The sequence below is a fragment of the Sparus aurata genome, unplaced genomic scaffold (assembly GCF_900880675.1).
Source record: "Sparus aurata unplaced genomic scaffold, fSpaAur1.1, whole genome shotgun sequence".
Lineage (NCBI taxonomy): Eukaryota > Metazoa > Chordata > Actinopteri > Spariformes > Sparidae > Sparus > Sparus aurata.
Genome location: NW_022045104.1, coordinates 306,005 through 324,798, shown reverse-complemented (window position 1 = coordinate 324,798; position 18,794 = coordinate 306,005). Strand labels below are relative to the sequence as shown.

The following is an 18,794-nucleotide window of genomic DNA, read 5'->3' as shown; positions in this document are numbered from 1 at the left end:
ATCGATCGAAATTAAGTCACAATCTCGAACCTCGAATTAAAAAATGGAATCGTCAATGCTGCCACGCCCCATGTCACGTCTGGTCGGTTTACCAAGCGGAAAAAACAGACACAAAGTGCTGCGAGTCAGCCTCCTCTAACTTAGCTACTAGCTAAGCCAGTAGCTGTTAGCTACAGCCAGTCAAACAACAGCATGGTGTTACACCAGGGTCCAGTTCTGTTGGGCTCACGGACCGTGGTGGGGAAGCACAGGAGATGACTTCCTCCAGGGCCGAAGTTTGTGTTTACCTTCGGGGTGAACCACCTTTCAGGTGTGAAGCTGGTCAGGAAACAATAGCAGGGAGGTGTGCTGTATCTGGAGGAGCCGTCAACTTTATTCACAGCCAAACTGCAGACTACACTTTGCTGCTGTCGCTACTCCTGCTGCTCCTTTCACTTCTCTTTCCTCTCCTGTTCATTCACTGTCTGCACGTATGCACGCTCCCTCACTCTTGCTCGCCCACTCACACCTTACACACCTTACACACCTTACACACCTTACACACACACACAGCACGCACCGCCCTGTTACTGAAAGAGGCTCCGCCACAATTACAACAGTGGCAGCTGCAGATGCAGGAGACACATCGACAGAACTTGAACCCGCTCCTCTTTCACTGAAGTTGTTAATAAATGTTTTAAAGTTGACAATGTAATGCAGTACAGTGCAAACAAAGGTCAGATATTATATTGTATAAAAGTCTAGACTAAAAATGGCATAGCAACCTGTGCATTAAAAGAAATAAATGTAAAAATCGAGAATCGAATCGAACCGTGACCTTAGAATCGAAAATGTAATCGAATCGAGGATTTGGAGAATTGTGACACCTCTATTCCGGGTGTACCATCAAGTTCAAGAATGGATGGGAAACTTGCTACCACCAGAGGAATGAGACTGGACAATCCAAGACTCATGCCTCATTCCTGTCCATACTGACCAGGACCTGCACCTCAATCTTTGTTCGAGCTTGTGCGCTGCAAGTGCAAGTCTGGTTGCTGCACAATGCGCTGCAAGTGCCGTCGTCAAGGCCTTGACTAAACCCTAGCTTGCAGAGTGCAGAGGCGATCTGTGCAAATATGTCAGCAAACTTGGATGAGAACGAGAACATGGATTGAACTTTTTTAGTTGTTGCCACAGAGTCAAATGTATAAGTGTCATGGCCTACCTCCTATTTTGTATATTGAAGTGCCTACTGGGCTTTCCCCTCTACATCTGTCTCTTGAGTTGTGGTTTTGGGTACGTATTGTCTATTTATAGATTTCACTATCAATGACTTGTCTGTTAATAGTGGTTTCCTCTGAAAAATGTATTCCCTTTTACTAATAATCCTTAAAGGGTGTTTTCTCAAAATTAGGTTTTCGTACACTGTGGAGGAGACATCTCAACTTCAGATCTCTTCCTATCTATATTTCGTGTTTGATGAGGGAGGAGTTCTGTTGATATATCTTCAATATATGATATTTTCTACATTTTATACCAAAAACATGTTGAAAATAGATTTTCTGATGACTCTAAATAGTATGTTCTAATGTATGGGATGATAGAGAAACATAGACACAGTCCCTTCTTCAGTTTTGTCTTTTTGTATTGAGTCAACATAATGAAACAATCATTTTTAATCTGGCATCATCTGATTTTCAAATGTTGTGTTTTGTAATATATGCAAATTATGATACATTTTATGAAGAAAGGCCTAATTTGCATATAAACAAAAAATCTCAAAAGCTTGCAATACATTTTTTCTTTGGTATGATGTCACTAATCAGCTGGAGAAGTTTCATAGTGATAGCCATTTTGTTTTTTTACTACTTTATTGCAAGGTTTCTTACCTTCACAAACATAATCAATCATTTCAATTTCTTTGCATTATTGTACCTTGCATTTTTTTTTTCCAGGTATATATTCACAAAGTAAATAACATGCCTTAAAGTAAACAGAACAAACAAATATACTAAGCAAGCCAGTAGTTTCCAGATGAGGATCTCAGAAAAAGGAAATTAACATACACACACAAAAAAAACAAAAAAAAACCAAAAAAACAATAATAATAATAAAATAGGGAAAATTGAAATTAACTAATGGCTAAATAAGAGGTGTTCATATGTCTGCGTGTATGTGTGCATGTGAGGGTTAGTGATTGGGGTGGGGACCATTTAGTTAATCTCCTTAATTTGATTAAATATTTCTACTGTTTTTATCAGCCTTCCTTTACAGTATAACTTATTCCAAATGTGTGTTTGTTCCCTATTTATAAGAGTTAGAGGCCGTCCACACGGGTGAAAACGATCTTTTTTTTCTCCGTCTTCCTCGGCATCGTTTTAAGAATATTTGCGTCCACACGTCTTCACTGAAAACGACCGAAAACGCTGTAGTTCATATTCCAGGCCAATAGGTGGCGCTTGACATTCACCAAAAACGGAGAAGAAGACACGGAGCATGCGCAGAAAGCTTTCGCTCTGTATACAAACAGACCACAGAGGGGAAATCGAACATAACAAGAACACAACAATGGCGAGTACAGGGAGACCAGGATCCTTTGTGTGGACCGACAACGAGGTCGAGATGCTGCTCAGACTCACACTCGACTACAAGGCGAGTAAATTTCAGGAAAACGTTGACTGGGAGTCATGCCAGCAGTGGCGCCCCCAGAACATTTTCATAGGGGGGGCCAGATGGGGCCAGTGAAAATCTTAGGGTGGCCCACCAAAATGGTCCTTCTTGCGGCAACTCAGAGTCAGCTTCAGTCTGTGGCTGGGTGTTGCTTTTATTGGGACTCTTTTTCATTAAAAAGACAATATGCATCCAACACATTTACCTCAAGTTTCAGAAAAACAGAAAATTGGTTCCCTATTGAGCCAGCGCCTCAGTCAGTCAGGAAATTGGTGGGAGCACTAGGGGCGCCAGTGGGGTGGCCAGCAATTTTCTAGGGGTGGCCATGGCCCCCCCTGGCCCCCCCCTGGGGGCACCACTGCATGCCAGTCCAAATATACGGACTTAATGACCTCACTTCGGGCACAGTATCAGAGGGAGCTAACAGAGGACTTCCCTCACGATGCCATGACCATTTCAAAGACTCAGGTCACCACGAAGCTGAAATGTATTCGTGGCAAATACCGACGGGCCGTGGATACGGGTCGTCTAAGTGGCCAAGGACGGGTGGTCATGCTGTTGTTTGAGCTCTGCCAGGAGATCTGGGGTGGGTCGCCCGCTACTCGCTGCATTGATTCAAGCATCGAGACGGGTGACCTGGTGGAGTCGTCGTCGCAGCCCTCGACATCAACAGAGGAGAGGTCTTCATCTCCCATCTCACCAGCAGAATCCCTCGACTGTCTCCCTCCCTCAGTTGTGAAGCAGCGCCGGGATTTGCTTCAGGTAGGCTCATGATTTCAAGCTTAGCTAACGTTAGCTGTATGCTACAGTACCATTTGTTATGGGTCTTGGACTGGTGTGTGTGTGTGTGTGTGTATAGTTGTGTTGTTTGAGTACATAATTCACAACACAGTTTTGCCCTTTACTTGTTTTGCCCAATAGTAATGTAATTCTGCTCTGCTTTTTTTCTAGGCCAAGCTGGACAGCCACAGAGGGGACCGGCTGAAAAGGAAAGCACATGCTGACCTGGCAGAGGAGGACATGAAGATCAAGAGGAGGCTGCTGGAATTGACTGAGGAATCAGCAAGAGCACATGCAGACAATATGGCGCAGATAAACACAAACATTGCTAATATCACCAGCACCATACAAGATGGCTTCTCCCTGATGAGGGAACTGCTGTTAAGGCCCCAGACTGTACTTCCCCACAACAGCAGCTATGGGTACCCACAACCATACCTCACGCCACAGCCTTCCTGCACACACCATCGCCCCACCCCTCGACGTCCCATAACAACAACAACAATGGCGGCCTACATGCTCGTGTTCGTGCTGCAGAAGATATTGAGCCTTTCTTGCAACTTCCTCTCCTTGTAGTTGAGTGTGAGTCTCAGCAGCAGTTCGACCTCATTACCGGTCCACACAAACGATTCTGGTTTCCTTGCACGAGCCTTTTTCATCTTCTTCTTGCTGTGTTCGTTTTCTCCGTCTACTGTCTGTTTGTTTACAGCGCGCAAGCTTAATGCGCATTCTCCGTGTCTTCTTCTCCGTTTTTGGTGAATGTCAAGCGCCACCTATTGGCCTGGAATATGAACTACAGCGTTTTCGGTCGTTTTCAGTGGATCCGTGTGGACGCAAATATTCTTAAAATGATGCCAAGGAAGACGGAGGAAAAAAAGATCGTTTTCGCCCGTATGGACGAGCCCTTAGTCTTTCCATCTCTAAACTTTGTTCTGTTGTTAATACCCATGCTCTTAATTTTGGTGTATTTGGTTGTTTCCATGCTTTTGTCACCTGCTTCAGGGCAGTTACTCTCAATATATTAAAAAAATAAATGTCCTTTACTCTTATCTTTCCTTTTAAATAAATACCTAAGTGGGTTAGGGTGAGTGATAGCTATTAATTGAACATTTTCCCTGATTCTACTCAGTTTACTTTGAGTGTTGGGCACAACTTTGGCCTTTAATCTTGAAAAAAAATATGTTACACTCCATCTACAGCAGTAGACTTTTAGTTTATGATTCAGGAGGATATCAGGACCAATTAAAACTATGAGACATTTCTTTTGCACATTTTTAGTTTTTTTGGGCTAGATTGACTGGCCTATAATATGGCCACTGTAAAGGATCGGAGTGTGCAGGCTGCATGTGATGATGATGAAGATGATGGAGATGAGCCAGACAACTTAGACTTATGATGACCAGCGATGTTAAGCTCAAGTTCAAGTTAACATGTTTAAAGTGAAACATGTTAACTTGAAGCTGATGTTCATCAGTGCCAACATTTATGTTGTGCTTATTTGGAAGTATTTTGAAAGTAATATAAAAGTGCTATTTTAAGTGATATTTAAATAATTTTCTAAATGTATGTAGATCAATCAATAAATTAATAAAACATTTATATGGATTAGTGCAAAACGATGTTGCCTTGCATACAAGTATATAGTTCATAGTGATGTTACTTTAAAATATTATTTTCGGAAGCAAAAAAGTGGTACATGGGTATGGTTAAGAAACACCTTTGAAAAATAGCTATTAATTGAACACTCAATGTTCAATTAATAGCTATCACTCACCCTAACCCACTTAGGTATTTATTTAAGCTTCAGACAAAAAGTTAAATACAAATCTGCTCTGATGTCATCACCTGTAATTTATCATGACAGGTGTTATATTTCATCCTGTTGGAATAAGAACATTAAATATTGATCTGCACCACCATCTATTATTACACCTCCATTTGTTCTACACAAGTTCTACTGAATGTTCTCTATTTCATGACCTTACTGCATCACATTATGGATTTTTAACACAAGCAGATTTTACACAATATTTATTTAACTGTCTAATTTAAAGATTAGTTTGTTTCATCCTGTTATTGATCGACAGAACAGAACAGTAAAGAAAGAAAACATTTACTGTTTTAATCAGTTTTCATCATTCATTGATTTAAAATCACTACAAGCAACAAAAACAATAATAGTAATAATGATAATGTTGTCGTGGCAACTGATGATCAGTCACTTGTCTGCTGCAGATGAAAGTCGGTCAAACACTATTTCTTTTCCAGAAGTTCTGAGTCAAACATCAGCAGCACATGATGATGAGTGAAGAGAGGCCGTCTCTCCTCGTCATCTATAATAACAGAAAACTAGTTGCAGCAGTCACAAGGTTACATGTGAACTCACTTAAAATAACACTCCAGATCCACCTAACTCCTTTAACATAACTCTCCACTGTCTCCACCTCAGGTAAAATATATATTTAACATAGTTTAGGTGTCACACATCAACCATCATCAGATCACATACACACAGGAGAAGTTACAAAAACACAGCACAAGTTCTTATCTGTACCATATACGCTCTGTAGCCATTTAACTGTCACAAGACAGAAGCCGTGCAGGATGCAGAGTTTTCATCCTACACACATGTTAATGTTGCATAAGTATTTGTTCAGTTTTAAATGCAAGAATAACATAAAAATAATAAAGGGATATTAGAGAACTAAACTAAAGTTTTAAACAATTTTGAAATGTTTTTAATACAGATGTAACTTATCAAACCTACAACTCAGCCAATGACAGAGACGACACAGACATAATCTGACACAGAGAGTGAGAAAGAGAGACAGAGCACCACCTGGCGTCCGTGTGTTGTGTGTGTGTTGTGTGTGTGTCAGTGTGTGTATGTGTGTGTGTCAGTGTGTGTATGTGTGTGTGTTGTGTATGCTCCACACGTCTCCGTTCAGTGCGTTGGCGGCTCCCTGCAGCGTCCACGTGAAGAAGGCGAGCTGTCGTCTGAAGCGTTTCTCGTCGAATCGTTGGGGGTCAGAGGTCAGCAGGGCCAGGTGCTCAGTGAGCGCGCTCAGAGTGTGGTCACCACGGCCGTGGATCACATGACGGAACGGCGTCTCCACCGCTGACACGTACTGAGACAGGAAGTAGTATTCTACCTGCAGGAACGACACAGGAAGTGAACTTATTAAAGGGATATTCCGGTGTAAATTTAATCCACAGTCTAAATCACCATGAAACTGTGTTAGCAGACCGCTATTTCTATCAACCTCAGAAACGACCGCACGACAACAATACACTGCAGTAAATGGATCCAAATACAAACCGCCACCAAAAAGCCACAAATAATGCTCAGAACAGCACCAAACTTCAGCAACAGTACAAATAGGGTCTCAGCACATAGTCCGGGGCATCTAACCTCCGCTAGCTTAGCTGGATTTCTACTGAAAAGCTGACTAAATTTACCACTCTTCTGCAGCAGCTTCCTGTTGACGGGAAGTCCCGACGCGACGATTACCGAGTGCGGTTAGAAATGCTCAATTCCGCTCTTTTCCCTGTCCGCTCTCGATAATAACTGTTATAAACTGGCAGGTAAGACACATATGAACTTTGATTGCTTTTCCATGGAGTCATAATCATACATTTTCATCCATGAGCCGCGGAACTCTACTGCACTCGGTAATCGTCGCGTCGGGACTTCCCGTCAACAGGAAGCTGCTGCAGAAGAGTGGTAAATTTAGTCAGCTTTTCAGTAGAAATCCAGCTAAGCTAGCGGAGGTTAGATGCCCCGGACTATGTGCTGAGACCCTATTTGTACTGTTGCTGAAGTTTGGTGCTGTTCTGAGCATTATTTGTGGCTTTTTGGTGGCGATTTATATTTGGATCCATTTACTGCAGTGTATTGTTGTCGTGCGGTCGTTTCTGAGGTTGATAAAACTCCGTAAATTAGCGGTCTGCTAACTTGATCTCTGGAGAGGGAGTCTAACACAGTTTCACTGTGATTTAGACCATGGATTAGAGTTCTCAACGGGTCGGGCCGGCCTGACAAACCCGATCGGACCCGCAGATTCGGGCCGAAAAAACATATAAATGAGCTGGGTCAGGTCCGGCCTCGGGCTTCTTTTTTTATAAAACACATTTCTGTTCATGTGTGGTGAAGAGTGAGTCTGGCTGCCTGCTTCATGGGGAGGGGCAGACCTGACGCCGCTGCGTACAATAACAAGTGTTTGAGGAAAACAATGCAGGTGCGCGGGGGGTCGGGTTCGGCCGGGTTCGGGCAGACAATTCATGCTGGTGTGTCGGGCTGCGTCGGTTCAGGCTTAAAAACCTGGGGGCCGGGTCGGGTCGGGTTGTAATTTTCAGGCAGTTGAGAACTCTACCATGGATTAAATTTACACCGGAATATTCCTTTAATGAATAAGAAGCAGCATTTGCAGTACTTGTACCCTGATGATGCGGGTGTTGTAGAAGCGGGCGGTGGTCGGGTCGTGCAGGTCGCTGTAGTCGATGGCTCTCTGCAGCGTCTCGGCTGCTCGGCTGTAATCTCCTCTGGCGCTGAAAACCCACTGAGGAGACAAACCTCTGGACTGGAGACAGAGACATGACGCTCTGAGACTTCTGACGCTCAGAGACAAAATGTTCTGAATATTTTCAATAATAATGTCAAAGTGATGTTACATCAGAAACGTATTCAAACAAACAGGGAAGAGATTTTATCGTAGAGGTCACAGACACTACAACAACCGATGTTGATGGACACCAAGCGCCAAGCTAACATGATAAGAACTAACATCTGGGGCGTGCAGGTAGTTGAGTGGTTAAGAGCGCATGCCACATATACAGTGGACAACCTGCTGCATGTCATCCCCCCAATCTCTCCCATTTTCTGACCATCTACTGTCAAATAAAGATGTCTATGCCTAAAAAAATGAACAAACATCTGTACAGACACGACACTCTTTAAACCAAAATAACCGACTTGCTAACTGTATGAATCTAGGTGCTGTATCTTAGGACTGGACTTGTTTCTGTTTCCTGAAGAAGTTTCTCCTCACATTCAAGAGGCTTCTTCACATCTAACTGGAGGAGCTGCAGGCTTTTATACAGTGTGTGGGAGTGTCCTTACTGAGTGTGGGAGTGTCCTTACAGAGTATGGGAATGTCCTTACTGAGTGTGAGAGTGTCCTTACAGAGTGTGGGAGTATCCTTACTGAGTGTGGGAGAGTCCTTACTGAGTAGGGGAGTGTCCTTACATAGTGTGGGAGTGTTCTTACAGAGTGTGGGAGTATCCTTACTGAGTGTGGGAGTGTCCTTACATAGTGTGGGAGTGTCCTTACATAGTATGGGAGTATCCTTACTGAGTGTGGGAGTGTCCTTACATGGTGTGGGAGTGTCCTTACAGAGTGTGAGAGTGTCCTTACAGAGTGTGAGAGTGTCCTTACATAGTGTGGGAGTGTCCTTACATGGTGTGGGAGTGTCCTTACAGAGTGTGAGAGTGTCCTTACATAGTGTGGGAGTGTCCTTACTGCCTTCATGTGGGTTGCTAAGTCCAGGTGTGATGTTGTTAAACTGTCTGAGGAGAGAACTCAGTACTACATTGCAGGTGGTGATCAGTGATCTTAGTCCACCCCCTCTGTTCAAACACAATCGCTACAGTTTGATATAAATGGATTCTTTGACACCTCTGGACAACATGTTCACATTGTTGTCCTAAAATAGGGCCCTATGTCCGGAATCGCGGAAACAGCCGATTAAAACAGAATCTACTATTTAACGCGGAATATTGCGGAATTTGATATAATTTACCTGAAATGTTGGAGGAGGAACTTTTGTCTTGGGAAAACTGCACGGGGGGAACCAAATCTGGGTGGCACAAAAGCTGCCGCCCCCCTCCCCACAGATTGAGCTCCCCCGTCAAAACAGTGCGAGCATGGCGAAGTGGCTGCTCACGGCTCCGTCTGCGTCGGCGAAAAAGCTGAGAAACTTGACATTTACCCCTCAGTACAGAGCCGAGCAGTTCCTGAACGACTTGTATGTGTCAGGTGAACTGTTGTTTTGCGTCGAAGCAGACGCAAGAAATCATAATTAAAGGTGTAATAAGTCAGAGTTAGCCACCTGTCCGATTCATATTATCGGCATATCACCAGAGTGACTGTTAACTGCTGCCAACAGTAGCTGCTTTTAGCTAGCTAGCCCCGTTAGCCACAGCCCTCCTAGCTGACTCTGCCTGGGCTGGGAGGCTTTTCTGGATCTGCCTGAGAGCTGACCATGTTTTTATACAATGAAACCCATAAAAACACAAAATATACTAATGTATGAAGACATGATGTCAAAATAAGTCAAAATGTTTTTGATGCACTTTACTGTACTGTACGATACAGTATTGAGGAAATATGTTCGTCACCTCAATTAATTTAAGGTCGTTTCTATTTAATTTGTGTACATTTTAGTCATTTACATTAAAAACACACTGTTTTTGGTAGTATAATAAGAGTAAATCGGGATTCCCAAAAATTAAAACGGAAAAAACGGAATTTGGGAAAAAATAAAACGGATTTTATAGGGCCCTACTAAAAGGATGATTTGTCTCCTTCAGATGTAAGTTGACAGCAGAGTCTTGACCTGAGGATCTGTTGCCCCCCCTGTGTTGTGCCATCAATAACCATTCACACCTGGGCTCACCTAGACTTAGATACCCACATGAAGACCGCTTTGACCAACGACCCACAAGTGGCCTTAACGACTCTGTAAGGACACCTCCACACTATGTATGGACACTCCCACACTCTGTAAGGACACTCCTACTTTATGTAAGAACACTCCCACACTCAGTAAGAACACTCCCACACTATGTATGGACTCTCCCACACTATGTATGGACACTCCCACACTCTGTAAGAACACTCCCACATTATGTAAGAACACTCCCACACTCTGTAAGGACACTCCCACACTCTGTAAGGACACTCCCTCACTCTGTAAGAACACTCCCACATTATGTAAGGACACTCCCACACTCTGTAAGGACACTCACTCACTCTGTAAGAACACTCCCACACTCTGTAAGGACACTCCCTCACTCTGTAAGGACACTCCCACACTCTGTAAGGACACTCCCTCACTCTGTAAGGACACTCCCACATTATGTAAGAACACTCCCACACTCTGTAAGAACACTCCCTCACTCTGTAAGAACACTCCCACACTCTGTAAGGACACTCCCTCACTCTGTAAGGACACTCCCACATTATGTAAGAACACTCCCACACTCTGTAAGGACACTCCCTCACTCTGTAAGAACACTCCCTCACTCTGTAAGAACACTCCCACACTCTGTAAGGACACTCCCTCACTCTGTAAGAACACTCCCACATTATGTAAGAACACTCCCACACTCTGTAAGGACACTCCCACACTCTGTAAGGACACTCCCTCACTCTGTAAGAACACTCCCACATTATGTAAGGACACTCCCACACTCTGTAAGAACACTCCCACACTCTGTAAGGACACTCCCTCACTCTGTAAGAACACTCCCTCACTCTGTAAGAACACTCCCACACTCTGTAAGGACACTCCCACACATAGCTGAAGGACTGCCAACTCCACTCCAGTTAGTTAAAAGTGAAGAAGCCTCTTGGATGAGAGGTGAAACGTCCTCAAGAAACTGAAGAACTGACTGAGAAGCTTCATCAACATCTTCCTAACTTTTCTTTTTCATGATGACCAGCAACACACCAGCCATGATGACCAGGTACTCAAGGTATTTTGGTGTGCTAGTGATGTGTAACAGGCTAGCTTGTTAGCAATTAGCTTACTTGGTACCATGGATCACCAACTATCTCCTCAACAGCAGGAGCACTATTAAAGGTTAAAGGTTAAAGGGAAAGAGGGAAAATAGAGCTAATGGTCAATTAGCAAACTCATTAGCTCATTAGCCTAGCCCTGTTGCTAACATTACAATTATTTTGCTAATGAGCTAGCTTCCTCCAGTTTGGGCTGTCCGGCTCTCCGTCCACTCAGAGATCAGCTGTCAGAGGAGGTTACCTGCAGCTCAGCAGAGTGTTTGTTGAGCTGAGCGCTGAACTGCAGCACAGTCTGAGCGTAGGAAGTGATGCGTAGAGGCAGGATGTGGTCGTGGGCCAATCGCAGCACCATCTCTCCCACCAGCTCCCCTAAGCTCCGCCCCGTGACCCCCAGGCGACCCGCCAGCACTTCCTGTAGGCGAGAGGCGCTGTCCAATGGCGTGTTGATAAACGGGTATGCTCGCTCCTAAATGGACACACATGGACGTGATGACATCATCATGTAACGGACACACCTGCACACCTGAGAGCCAAACACACCTGAAGTTTACCTCGGAGAACCTGAGCTCCACAGCTGGAACACCTGCGAACGCCGTGAAGCTGTACGCTCCACTGTTCAGGTACAACGGCTTCACACTGAGAGAGGAGAGGACAGGTGAGTGTGTGTGAGTGTGTGTGTGTGTGTGTGTGTGTGTTTCTGTATGTATGTGTGTGTGTGTGTGTGAGTGTGTGTGTGTTTCTGTATGTATGTGTGTGTGTGTGTGTGTGTGTGTGTGTGTGTGTTTCTGTATGTATGTGTGTGTGTGTGTGTGAGTGTGTGTGTGTTTCTGTATGTATGTGTGTGTGTGTGTGTGTGTGTGTGTGTGTGTATGTATGTGTCTGTGTGTGTGTCTCACATCCTCCAGCTGCCTCCCTCTCTCTCTGCCTGGCTGTAGATGGTCTGACCTGTATGTTTAGGATGCTCCACCTCAACACACACACAGACACACACACACAGACACAGACACACACACACACACACACACACACACACAGTCACATCATGTTGATCCAGAGTTAAAGACTCTCACAGCTCCAGCATGAACTCAGATCTTCACCTGTCTGATTGCGGCGTCCAGCAGGTCGACCAGCAGAGGACTGATGTAGGCAGACAGGACGTCATCACCTACACACACACACACACACACACACACACACACACACACACACTGTGTAGATGATTGTAGGCACATTACAGAAGCTCTCCTGTGATTGGCTGACAGCGGTGTGTTACCCATGACAGCCTGGTCCAGACTGAAGTAGGCGACGGCCTTCAGGTGCAGCATGGACAGGTAACCCTGAGAAACAGAGGTCAAAGGTCACTGTGTTACTACCGCAACCACACTGAGAGGACTCAAATCTTTCTTCTTCTGTGATAACACAAGTGCTCTGCTCTCTGATTGGACGAACCTCCAGCCACTCAGTCGCTCCCACATTCCCAAACTCTCCAGCGTCCCAGCTGACGAAGAGGAGGCTCCGCCTGGGACTGAACCCTGCACACACACACACACACAAAAACACACACACATACACACACACACACACACACATTGGTTACCGTAGTAACCACCCAGATCTCCTCACATCCACCTATCAGCACCAACCTGGCAACCACATAGTTACCACCTAGCTACACATTAGCAGTGATTGTTGGTGGCCACTCCCCTCACAGTGCCTGCAGCTCACCTGTCTCCAGGTGAGTCTCACCTTTCTTCACCATGATGGAGAAGGTCCGAGCCAGCTCCAGCAGGATCGCTGTCCCGACTCCAGACTTGACGGCTCCTGGACCCAGCGAGTCCCTCTGAGCTCCCAGTATGATGTACTGGTCTAGCAGAGATCAGGTGGGTTACCCTCCGGTCAGACAGACAGGTAATCATGATGAATCTCAGGTGAGGGGTACCTGGCTCCACGCGGCCCTCCAGAGACGAGAAGATGTTGTTGAGGAGGACCGGTGTCATCACGTTGTGCACCGCCATCTTGACTCTGCGTCCGGAGCTGAACTCTGGACCGACCACGCAGCGCACGTACGGCAGCCGACCTCGCCATGACGTTGGACAGGACGGACCTGACAGCTGACTGAGATGCAGAGACACACAGTGAGGTCACAGTCACACCTGAGCAGGTGAGCTGGGGGGGCGGGGCTTACCTGAGCAGCTTGGCAGCTACAGTAGCACTGACTGGCAGGGCCGGGATGAGCGGCAGGCCCGAGGACTGGATGGGCGGGAACTGAGTGTGGTTGAAGGAGGGGAAGCCGGGGGTGAAGGGGTCACCTGACCCCAGGTGGACCTGTGATTGGACGACACAGAGAGGAAGTGCTGATTGGTCAGGAGCAGCAGGACATGGAACGTGTGTGTGTGGATGTGTGTGTGTGGATGTGTGTGTGTTACATGTTCGGACACGGCGGTGTGTGTGTTCAGTCCGAGGCGGCGAGGGTCCTGTGGCAGGTCCGCCGGGTCGGGGTAGATCAAAGCTCCGCCCGCCCCGCTCCTCTCAGCCAACCAGACCTTCTCAGCGAAACTGACCCCGCCCCCGACACGCATCACCACCACACAGCCAACCACAGACACGCCCGCGCTCTTCAGCCAATTAAAATCCTCTGGTCGGCCGTAGTTGGCGTAGACCACGCCCCCCTGCAGACAGACAGACAGGTAAAGATACCTGGCGTTGGTGTTACCATGGTGACAGAGTGTGTCCGTCTCACCGTGGTACTTCCTGTGGCGCTGTAGGGACAGAAGTCTGACGGGTTGAGAGGGATCTGTTCTGAGATCAGTCCTGCAGAGTCCAGCAGCCACAGAGAGCTCCTCTGAGACCTGCAGGTGACAGAACACAGGTACAGGTGTCGTCTCCACCATCACTCTGACCTCATGACGCGTCCACCTACCTGTGGGGGAACTGCAGCGTGGCGTACAGCGACTCCGTCCAGGTGTGGTCCATCTGCAGCTGTCTGAAGCGACGGAGGACCTCTGAAGCCAGAGAGGTTCCCTCAGAGGAGCCTGGAGGGTGACTCGCCCTGCTAACCCGACTGAACAACACACAGAACCACAACATGACCCGGACTGAGGACACAAAGACAAACTCAACCAACAACTATCAACTAGGAAAACAGAAAGATGAGCCGTCTTTAAGTCCAGCTGACGGCTGAGTCAGAACACAGATGACCCAACACACAACTGAAGAGACAACAGCTCAACAGCTGGTTACAGCTCGGGTCCAACTGGTTCTTTAATGTGAAACTGAAGAGATACAATCTGTGATGACATCAGAACTCTAGTTGATGTTCTGGTTCTACTTTGAAGGTGAACATGAAGAGTGCGGTCCAAAAGTCTGAGAATCTTCTACATTATGTAAAAATCCCCTAAAAAGCTCAAAGACACTGTTTTAGAAAGCTTCAATTCTCCTGATTCAGCTCATGGAAACCATTTCAAGATGGACTCACATCAGAAACAAACAAACAAACAAACAAACAAACAAACAAACATGGATGAAATGTCTGGATGTTTCAGTAACAAAAACTGTCTTGTCTTCATAGATGAGAACAAAGTAAAATTAAAAATACCATAACTGAAAATGACTTTGGTAAAAATTAAAGTCAGCCATATGAAAATCACTTGAGTAAAAGTCTTAAAGTAGCTCAAATTAAATGAACTTAAGTATCAAAAGTATCTTGTGAAAATATATATTCAAGTATCAAAAGTACTAGTACAAGTAAAGTACAAAGTATTTTATAGTACGCATAAAAAGAAGCAAAACAACCAAAAATGGTTCTCCCCTTGTTCTCTTTATTTCACTTTCAGGTGAATGAAATAGATGTGGTGACTGTCGTCTGCCACCAGAGGAGATGCTGTCAGTGTGGTAACGTCTTCCGTGTCTTCCTCATTAACGTTACCTGCAGAGGAAGCCATGTCTAATCTTTGCGAGAGTACTGTACGTTGTTCTTCTCGTCCTCTTGGACACGCCCATTCCAGATAATCCTTTGATGATGAACTATATTTGTATTTTAATATGTAACGAGTAACGAGGTGGCAAACATCAACGTAACGGAGTAAAAGTATATTTTTTAACTTTTAAATGTAGTAGAGTAAAAGTAAAAGTTCTGATAAAAAAAAAACTCAAGTTAAGTACAGATCATCAAAAGAACTACTTAAGTAGTGTAATGAAGTACATCTGCTTCGTTAGAGACCTAGGATGGCCGCCATTTGATTGACACCTCCTTTGACAAGTTATGGCCGCCCTGGAGCCTACAACAGCCAATGAGTGATCTCATAGAAAAGAGACCTGCTGTCTGTTCCCGCCCCTCTCTCCTGAGCCAGTCAGGACAATAAAAAATCAATAATCAATAATCATTGTCCCACCTGACTGTGTTGTAGATATCTTCATCGTGCAGCAGCCTCCTCATCATCACCCGCAGCTCTCCCAGGTAAAGCCCCGCCCCTCCCTCAGCTGGTTGTTTAGCCCCGCCCCCCTGCTGCTCCTCATCCTGCTCCCCCACCTGGGAGCAGTGGTACCGCCCACTGAACACAGCGTAGGCCAATAGGAACGCTGAGAGAGACACATGCCACGCCCACTTAAACATCACATGGTCTAATTAATGAAGTTTGTGTGTGTGTGTGTGTGTGTGTGTGTGTGTGTGTACCTGTGGTGAAGATGACCACCCCACACACACACAGGAGCACGCCTGCCCTCCAGTAACCATGGCGATGCCGCAGCACCAGAGATGTGATGTCACTGCTTGGCCCCGCCACCTCCTCAGCCTCTGACGTCACAAACCTCATCTCCACCCTCTGAGCTCCTCCCACCTCCTCGCCCTCGACCACGCCCACTGAGGGAGACTGGGGACACAGGCGTAACCACGGTTACAGGTCAGAGGGGGAGGAGCTTGTCTCCATGTGGCTCTCACCTGTCTCACCTGTCTTAGACGGGTCCTCATGGCGTCCATGACGACCTGCAGTGGAGAGTCAGACAGGCAGAGCAGAGTCACTGTCACCGTTACATCATTACATCATCACATGAGTACTTGTGACATCATTACATCATCATGTGAGTACTCAGCAGTCAGTATTGTCCAGTTCTGATCAGAGGAGAGGTGTGACATCACATTGACTGAACCTGCTCCTCCACATCTGTTCTGTGACTTTACACATCCTTTGACACCCTGACACACTGTACACATTACACATTACACATCACAGATTACAGATTATATTATAGGTTGCAGATTACATATTATATATTACAGATTACACATTATAGATTACACATGATATATTACTGGTCTGCACTCAGTGTTGAAGCAGCTTCTCCTGAACACTGAATCTGTCTCTGTAAAGCTCACTGTGATTGGCTCTTACAGGGGTCAGAGGTCAGTGTGCTGTTTGAACTGCTTAACTTTATTAACAGTATGTCAACACACACACACACACACACACACACACACACACACACGCACACAGGGACAGAAACATTACAAAGAAACAGCTCAAATGTTGCATCAATATTTAAGGTGGTATTATGAGTTGAAGCAGAACAGACAGACAGGAGTTATTAAATGAGTTATAATGTAACAATGAAGACGATGCAGAGAGCTGATCATGTTTACATACATGTAAATGCTGATCAATAACTACACAACAGAGACGATCAATGGAACGTGACAGAAACCAGTCAGAGATCTACTCACCTCCTGCACTGCTCCGCTGTCTCACCAGAGTGTTAACATGAGTGTGTTAGCATGAGTGTGTGTCTGTGTGTGTCTGTGTGTGTCAACTTCACAAAGTCCAATCACCCTCCTGAGGTCACCTGACCCGTAGGTCCGCCTCCTTCATCCTCCACTGTTACAGTTTTTCTCAAAACCCTAACCCTAACAAAAAAACTTGAGACAAAATGACCATAACATGTAACTCCTGCTCCAACCTCCTGAACCAGTTCATATAAACTACAAGCACAATTCCTGCTTTACACTCAAACTGCAGCTCTAAAACACACTTTTTTCAAAACACTACACACAATTCTCTGCATTTGGCACAATTGTCATGAAGAAAATCTCTTGTTTCCACAAAGTTAATTTAAGTTAAGTTCCAGTTAATTGCCCTACTATGCACACTGACTCATCACATGGGCAAACACCTGCCACACAATTTTACAATTAGCAATCAGAGCTTTAACATGAAATGCCAACAGGTGAGCTCTTCTGTTTTAGAGCAATGGATGACAACACTGGAAACAGAGGCAGAGGCAGTACACAGTATTTACAGTATTTACAGTATTTACAGTATTTTACTATTTCTATGGCAGACCTGAAAGATTACCAACACAAGGAGGTCGGGAACGTCTTCTGTCTCCTGAACAGGAAACTGAAATCATGAACATGGTCCTAGAAAATAACACCATTACATTACAGCAAATACAAAGAAAAAATATAGAAAACGATGAGATATTTCAAAATATTGATAGGGTAAGCTGATCAACACTGGACCGTGTCTTGCACAGAAACAATCTGAGGATGAAGCAGGTCTATAGGGTGCATCTGGACGCAATTCAGAAAGAGTCAAAGAATTGCACTATAACTATGTGCAAGTGAGTCCCACAAATGATGCATACTCTCAACACTGTATAAATTATACATATTTCAGTATGGTAATCATGATGATTGTGCTCCACAATAGTGACCTCTCCATGTCTATTTCTGATGTTGCCATGTGTGTTTCAGAGAGTCCTTGAGCTGGAGGTGGCTGCAGTGGAGCACCAGTTCATCTTCACTGATGAGGATGGATTCAACCTCACGAAGACACAAAGGAGGGGAAGGAATACCATCAGCCAGCGAGCCATATGTTTAAGTCCCTGGACAACATCACAATGTGTGCAGCGGTTACCCACCACAGCGTCATCCATCACCATGCTACCCTCAGCCCTTACAACACTGCCCATCTGATCACATTCCTGGACACCCTACACAACACACTCATTCCACCAGATCAGACAGACGTTCAGAGCAGCTCAGGTACGTTGTCATTTGGGACAACGTAAGTTTCCACTGGGCTGCTCTGGTTCGTAACTGGTTCACTGCCCAACCACGCTTTATCTCCCTCCATATTCTCCATTCCTCAATCCTACTGAGGAATTTTTTTCTGCCTGGAGATGGAAAGTGTATGACCGAAATTCTAAAATGTGTATACCCCTTCTCCAAGCTATGGAAGATGCATGAGGATATATAGCAGGTTGGTGCTTTTCATGGCTGGATTCACCGTGCTAGGTGATGTTTCTCTTGCTGCTTGGCCGGGAAAACATTGCTTGTGATGTGGATGAGGTGCTGTGGCCAGACCGAAACAGAGGAGAGCATGCTGCACAGTTATTTTTTGTTTTTTTTGTTTGTTTTTTACTGTAACTGTGTACAGTAAATTCTTCTGTTGTTTTGTAGGTAGACCGTATATTGTTGTATATGCACTTTGTGTTGGTTGAGATGAACACTGTGTACATTGTTTTTGTGTGAAAAATAAAATATATCTGTGTTCTGAGTATAAAAACAATATTC

General features: G+C 45.2%; 2 protein-coding genes across 4 annotated transcripts; one reads left to right on the top strand and one right to left on the bottom strand.

The window, feature by feature from the left end:
- Positions 1 to 3,034: 3,034 nt before the first annotated feature.
- On the top strand, positions 3,035 to 5,882 carry LOC115577601 (uncharacterized). Its single transcript, XM_030410476.1, has 3 exons — positions 3,035 to 3,411; positions 3,601 to 3,851; positions 5,879 to 5,882. The coding sequence occupies exons 1-3, from the start codon at positions 3,037 to 3,039 to the stop codon at positions 5,880 to 5,882; spliced, it is 630 nt and encodes a 209-aa protein (XP_030266336.1). The 5' UTR covers positions 3,035 to 3,036.
- On the bottom strand, positions 5,537 to 17,100 carry tfr2 (transferrin receptor 2). Of its 3 annotated transcripts, none has more exons than XM_030410481.1 (18): positions 16,944 to 17,100; positions 16,173 to 16,208; positions 15,900 to 16,095; positions 15,619 to 15,805; positions 14,148 to 14,288; positions 13,968 to 14,076; positions 13,654 to 13,896; positions 13,413 to 13,552; positions 13,167 to 13,342; positions 12,974 to 13,093; positions 12,677 to 12,759; positions 12,501 to 12,564; positions 12,325 to 12,392; positions 12,124 to 12,194; positions 11,779 to 11,863; positions 11,469 to 11,693; positions 7,869 to 8,009; positions 5,537 to 6,581 (listed from the first exon to the last, which is right to left on the bottom strand). In XM_030410481.1, the coding sequence occupies exons 2-18, from the start codon at positions 16,200 to 16,202 to the stop codon at positions 6,327 to 6,329; spliced, it is 2,334 nt and encodes a 777-aa protein (XP_030266341.1). In that variant the 5' UTR covers positions 16,203 to 16,208; positions 16,944 to 17,100; the 3' UTR covers positions 5,537 to 6,326. The 3 variants fall into 3 exon arrangements, with proteins under 3 accessions (XP_030266341.1, XP_030266340.1, XP_030266342.1); XM_030410480.1 differs by lacking the exon at positions 16,944 to 17,100 and adding an exon at positions 16,296 to 16,681; XM_030410482.1 differs by lacking the exon at positions 16,944 to 17,100 and having other exon boundaries at positions 16,173 to 16,681.
- Between the last annotated feature and the right edge of the window lie 1,694 nt (positions 17,101 to 18,794).

Coding starts and splice junctions, on each gene's coding strand:
- tfr2 (XM_030410480.1), bottom strand. CDS start 16,436: ATGTGTACAGTGTGTCAGGGTGTCAAAGGATGTGTAAAGTCACAGAAC. Junction 14,077..14,147: donor ACGCTGCAGTTCCCCCACAG/GTAGGTGGACGC, acceptor TGTCACCTGCAG/GTCTCAGAGGAGCTCTCTGT. Junction 13,897..13,967: donor GCGCCACAGGAAGTACCACG/GTGAGACGGACA, acceptor GTCTGTCTGCAG/GGGGGCGTGGTCTACGCCAA.
- LOC115577601 (XM_030410476.1), top strand. CDS start 3,037: ATGACCTCACTTCGGGCACAGTATCAGAGGGAGCTAACAGAGGACTTC. Junction 3,412..3,600: donor AGCGCCGGGATTTGCTTCAG/GTAGGCTCATGA, acceptor CTTTTTTTCTAG/GCCAAGCTGGACAGCCACAG.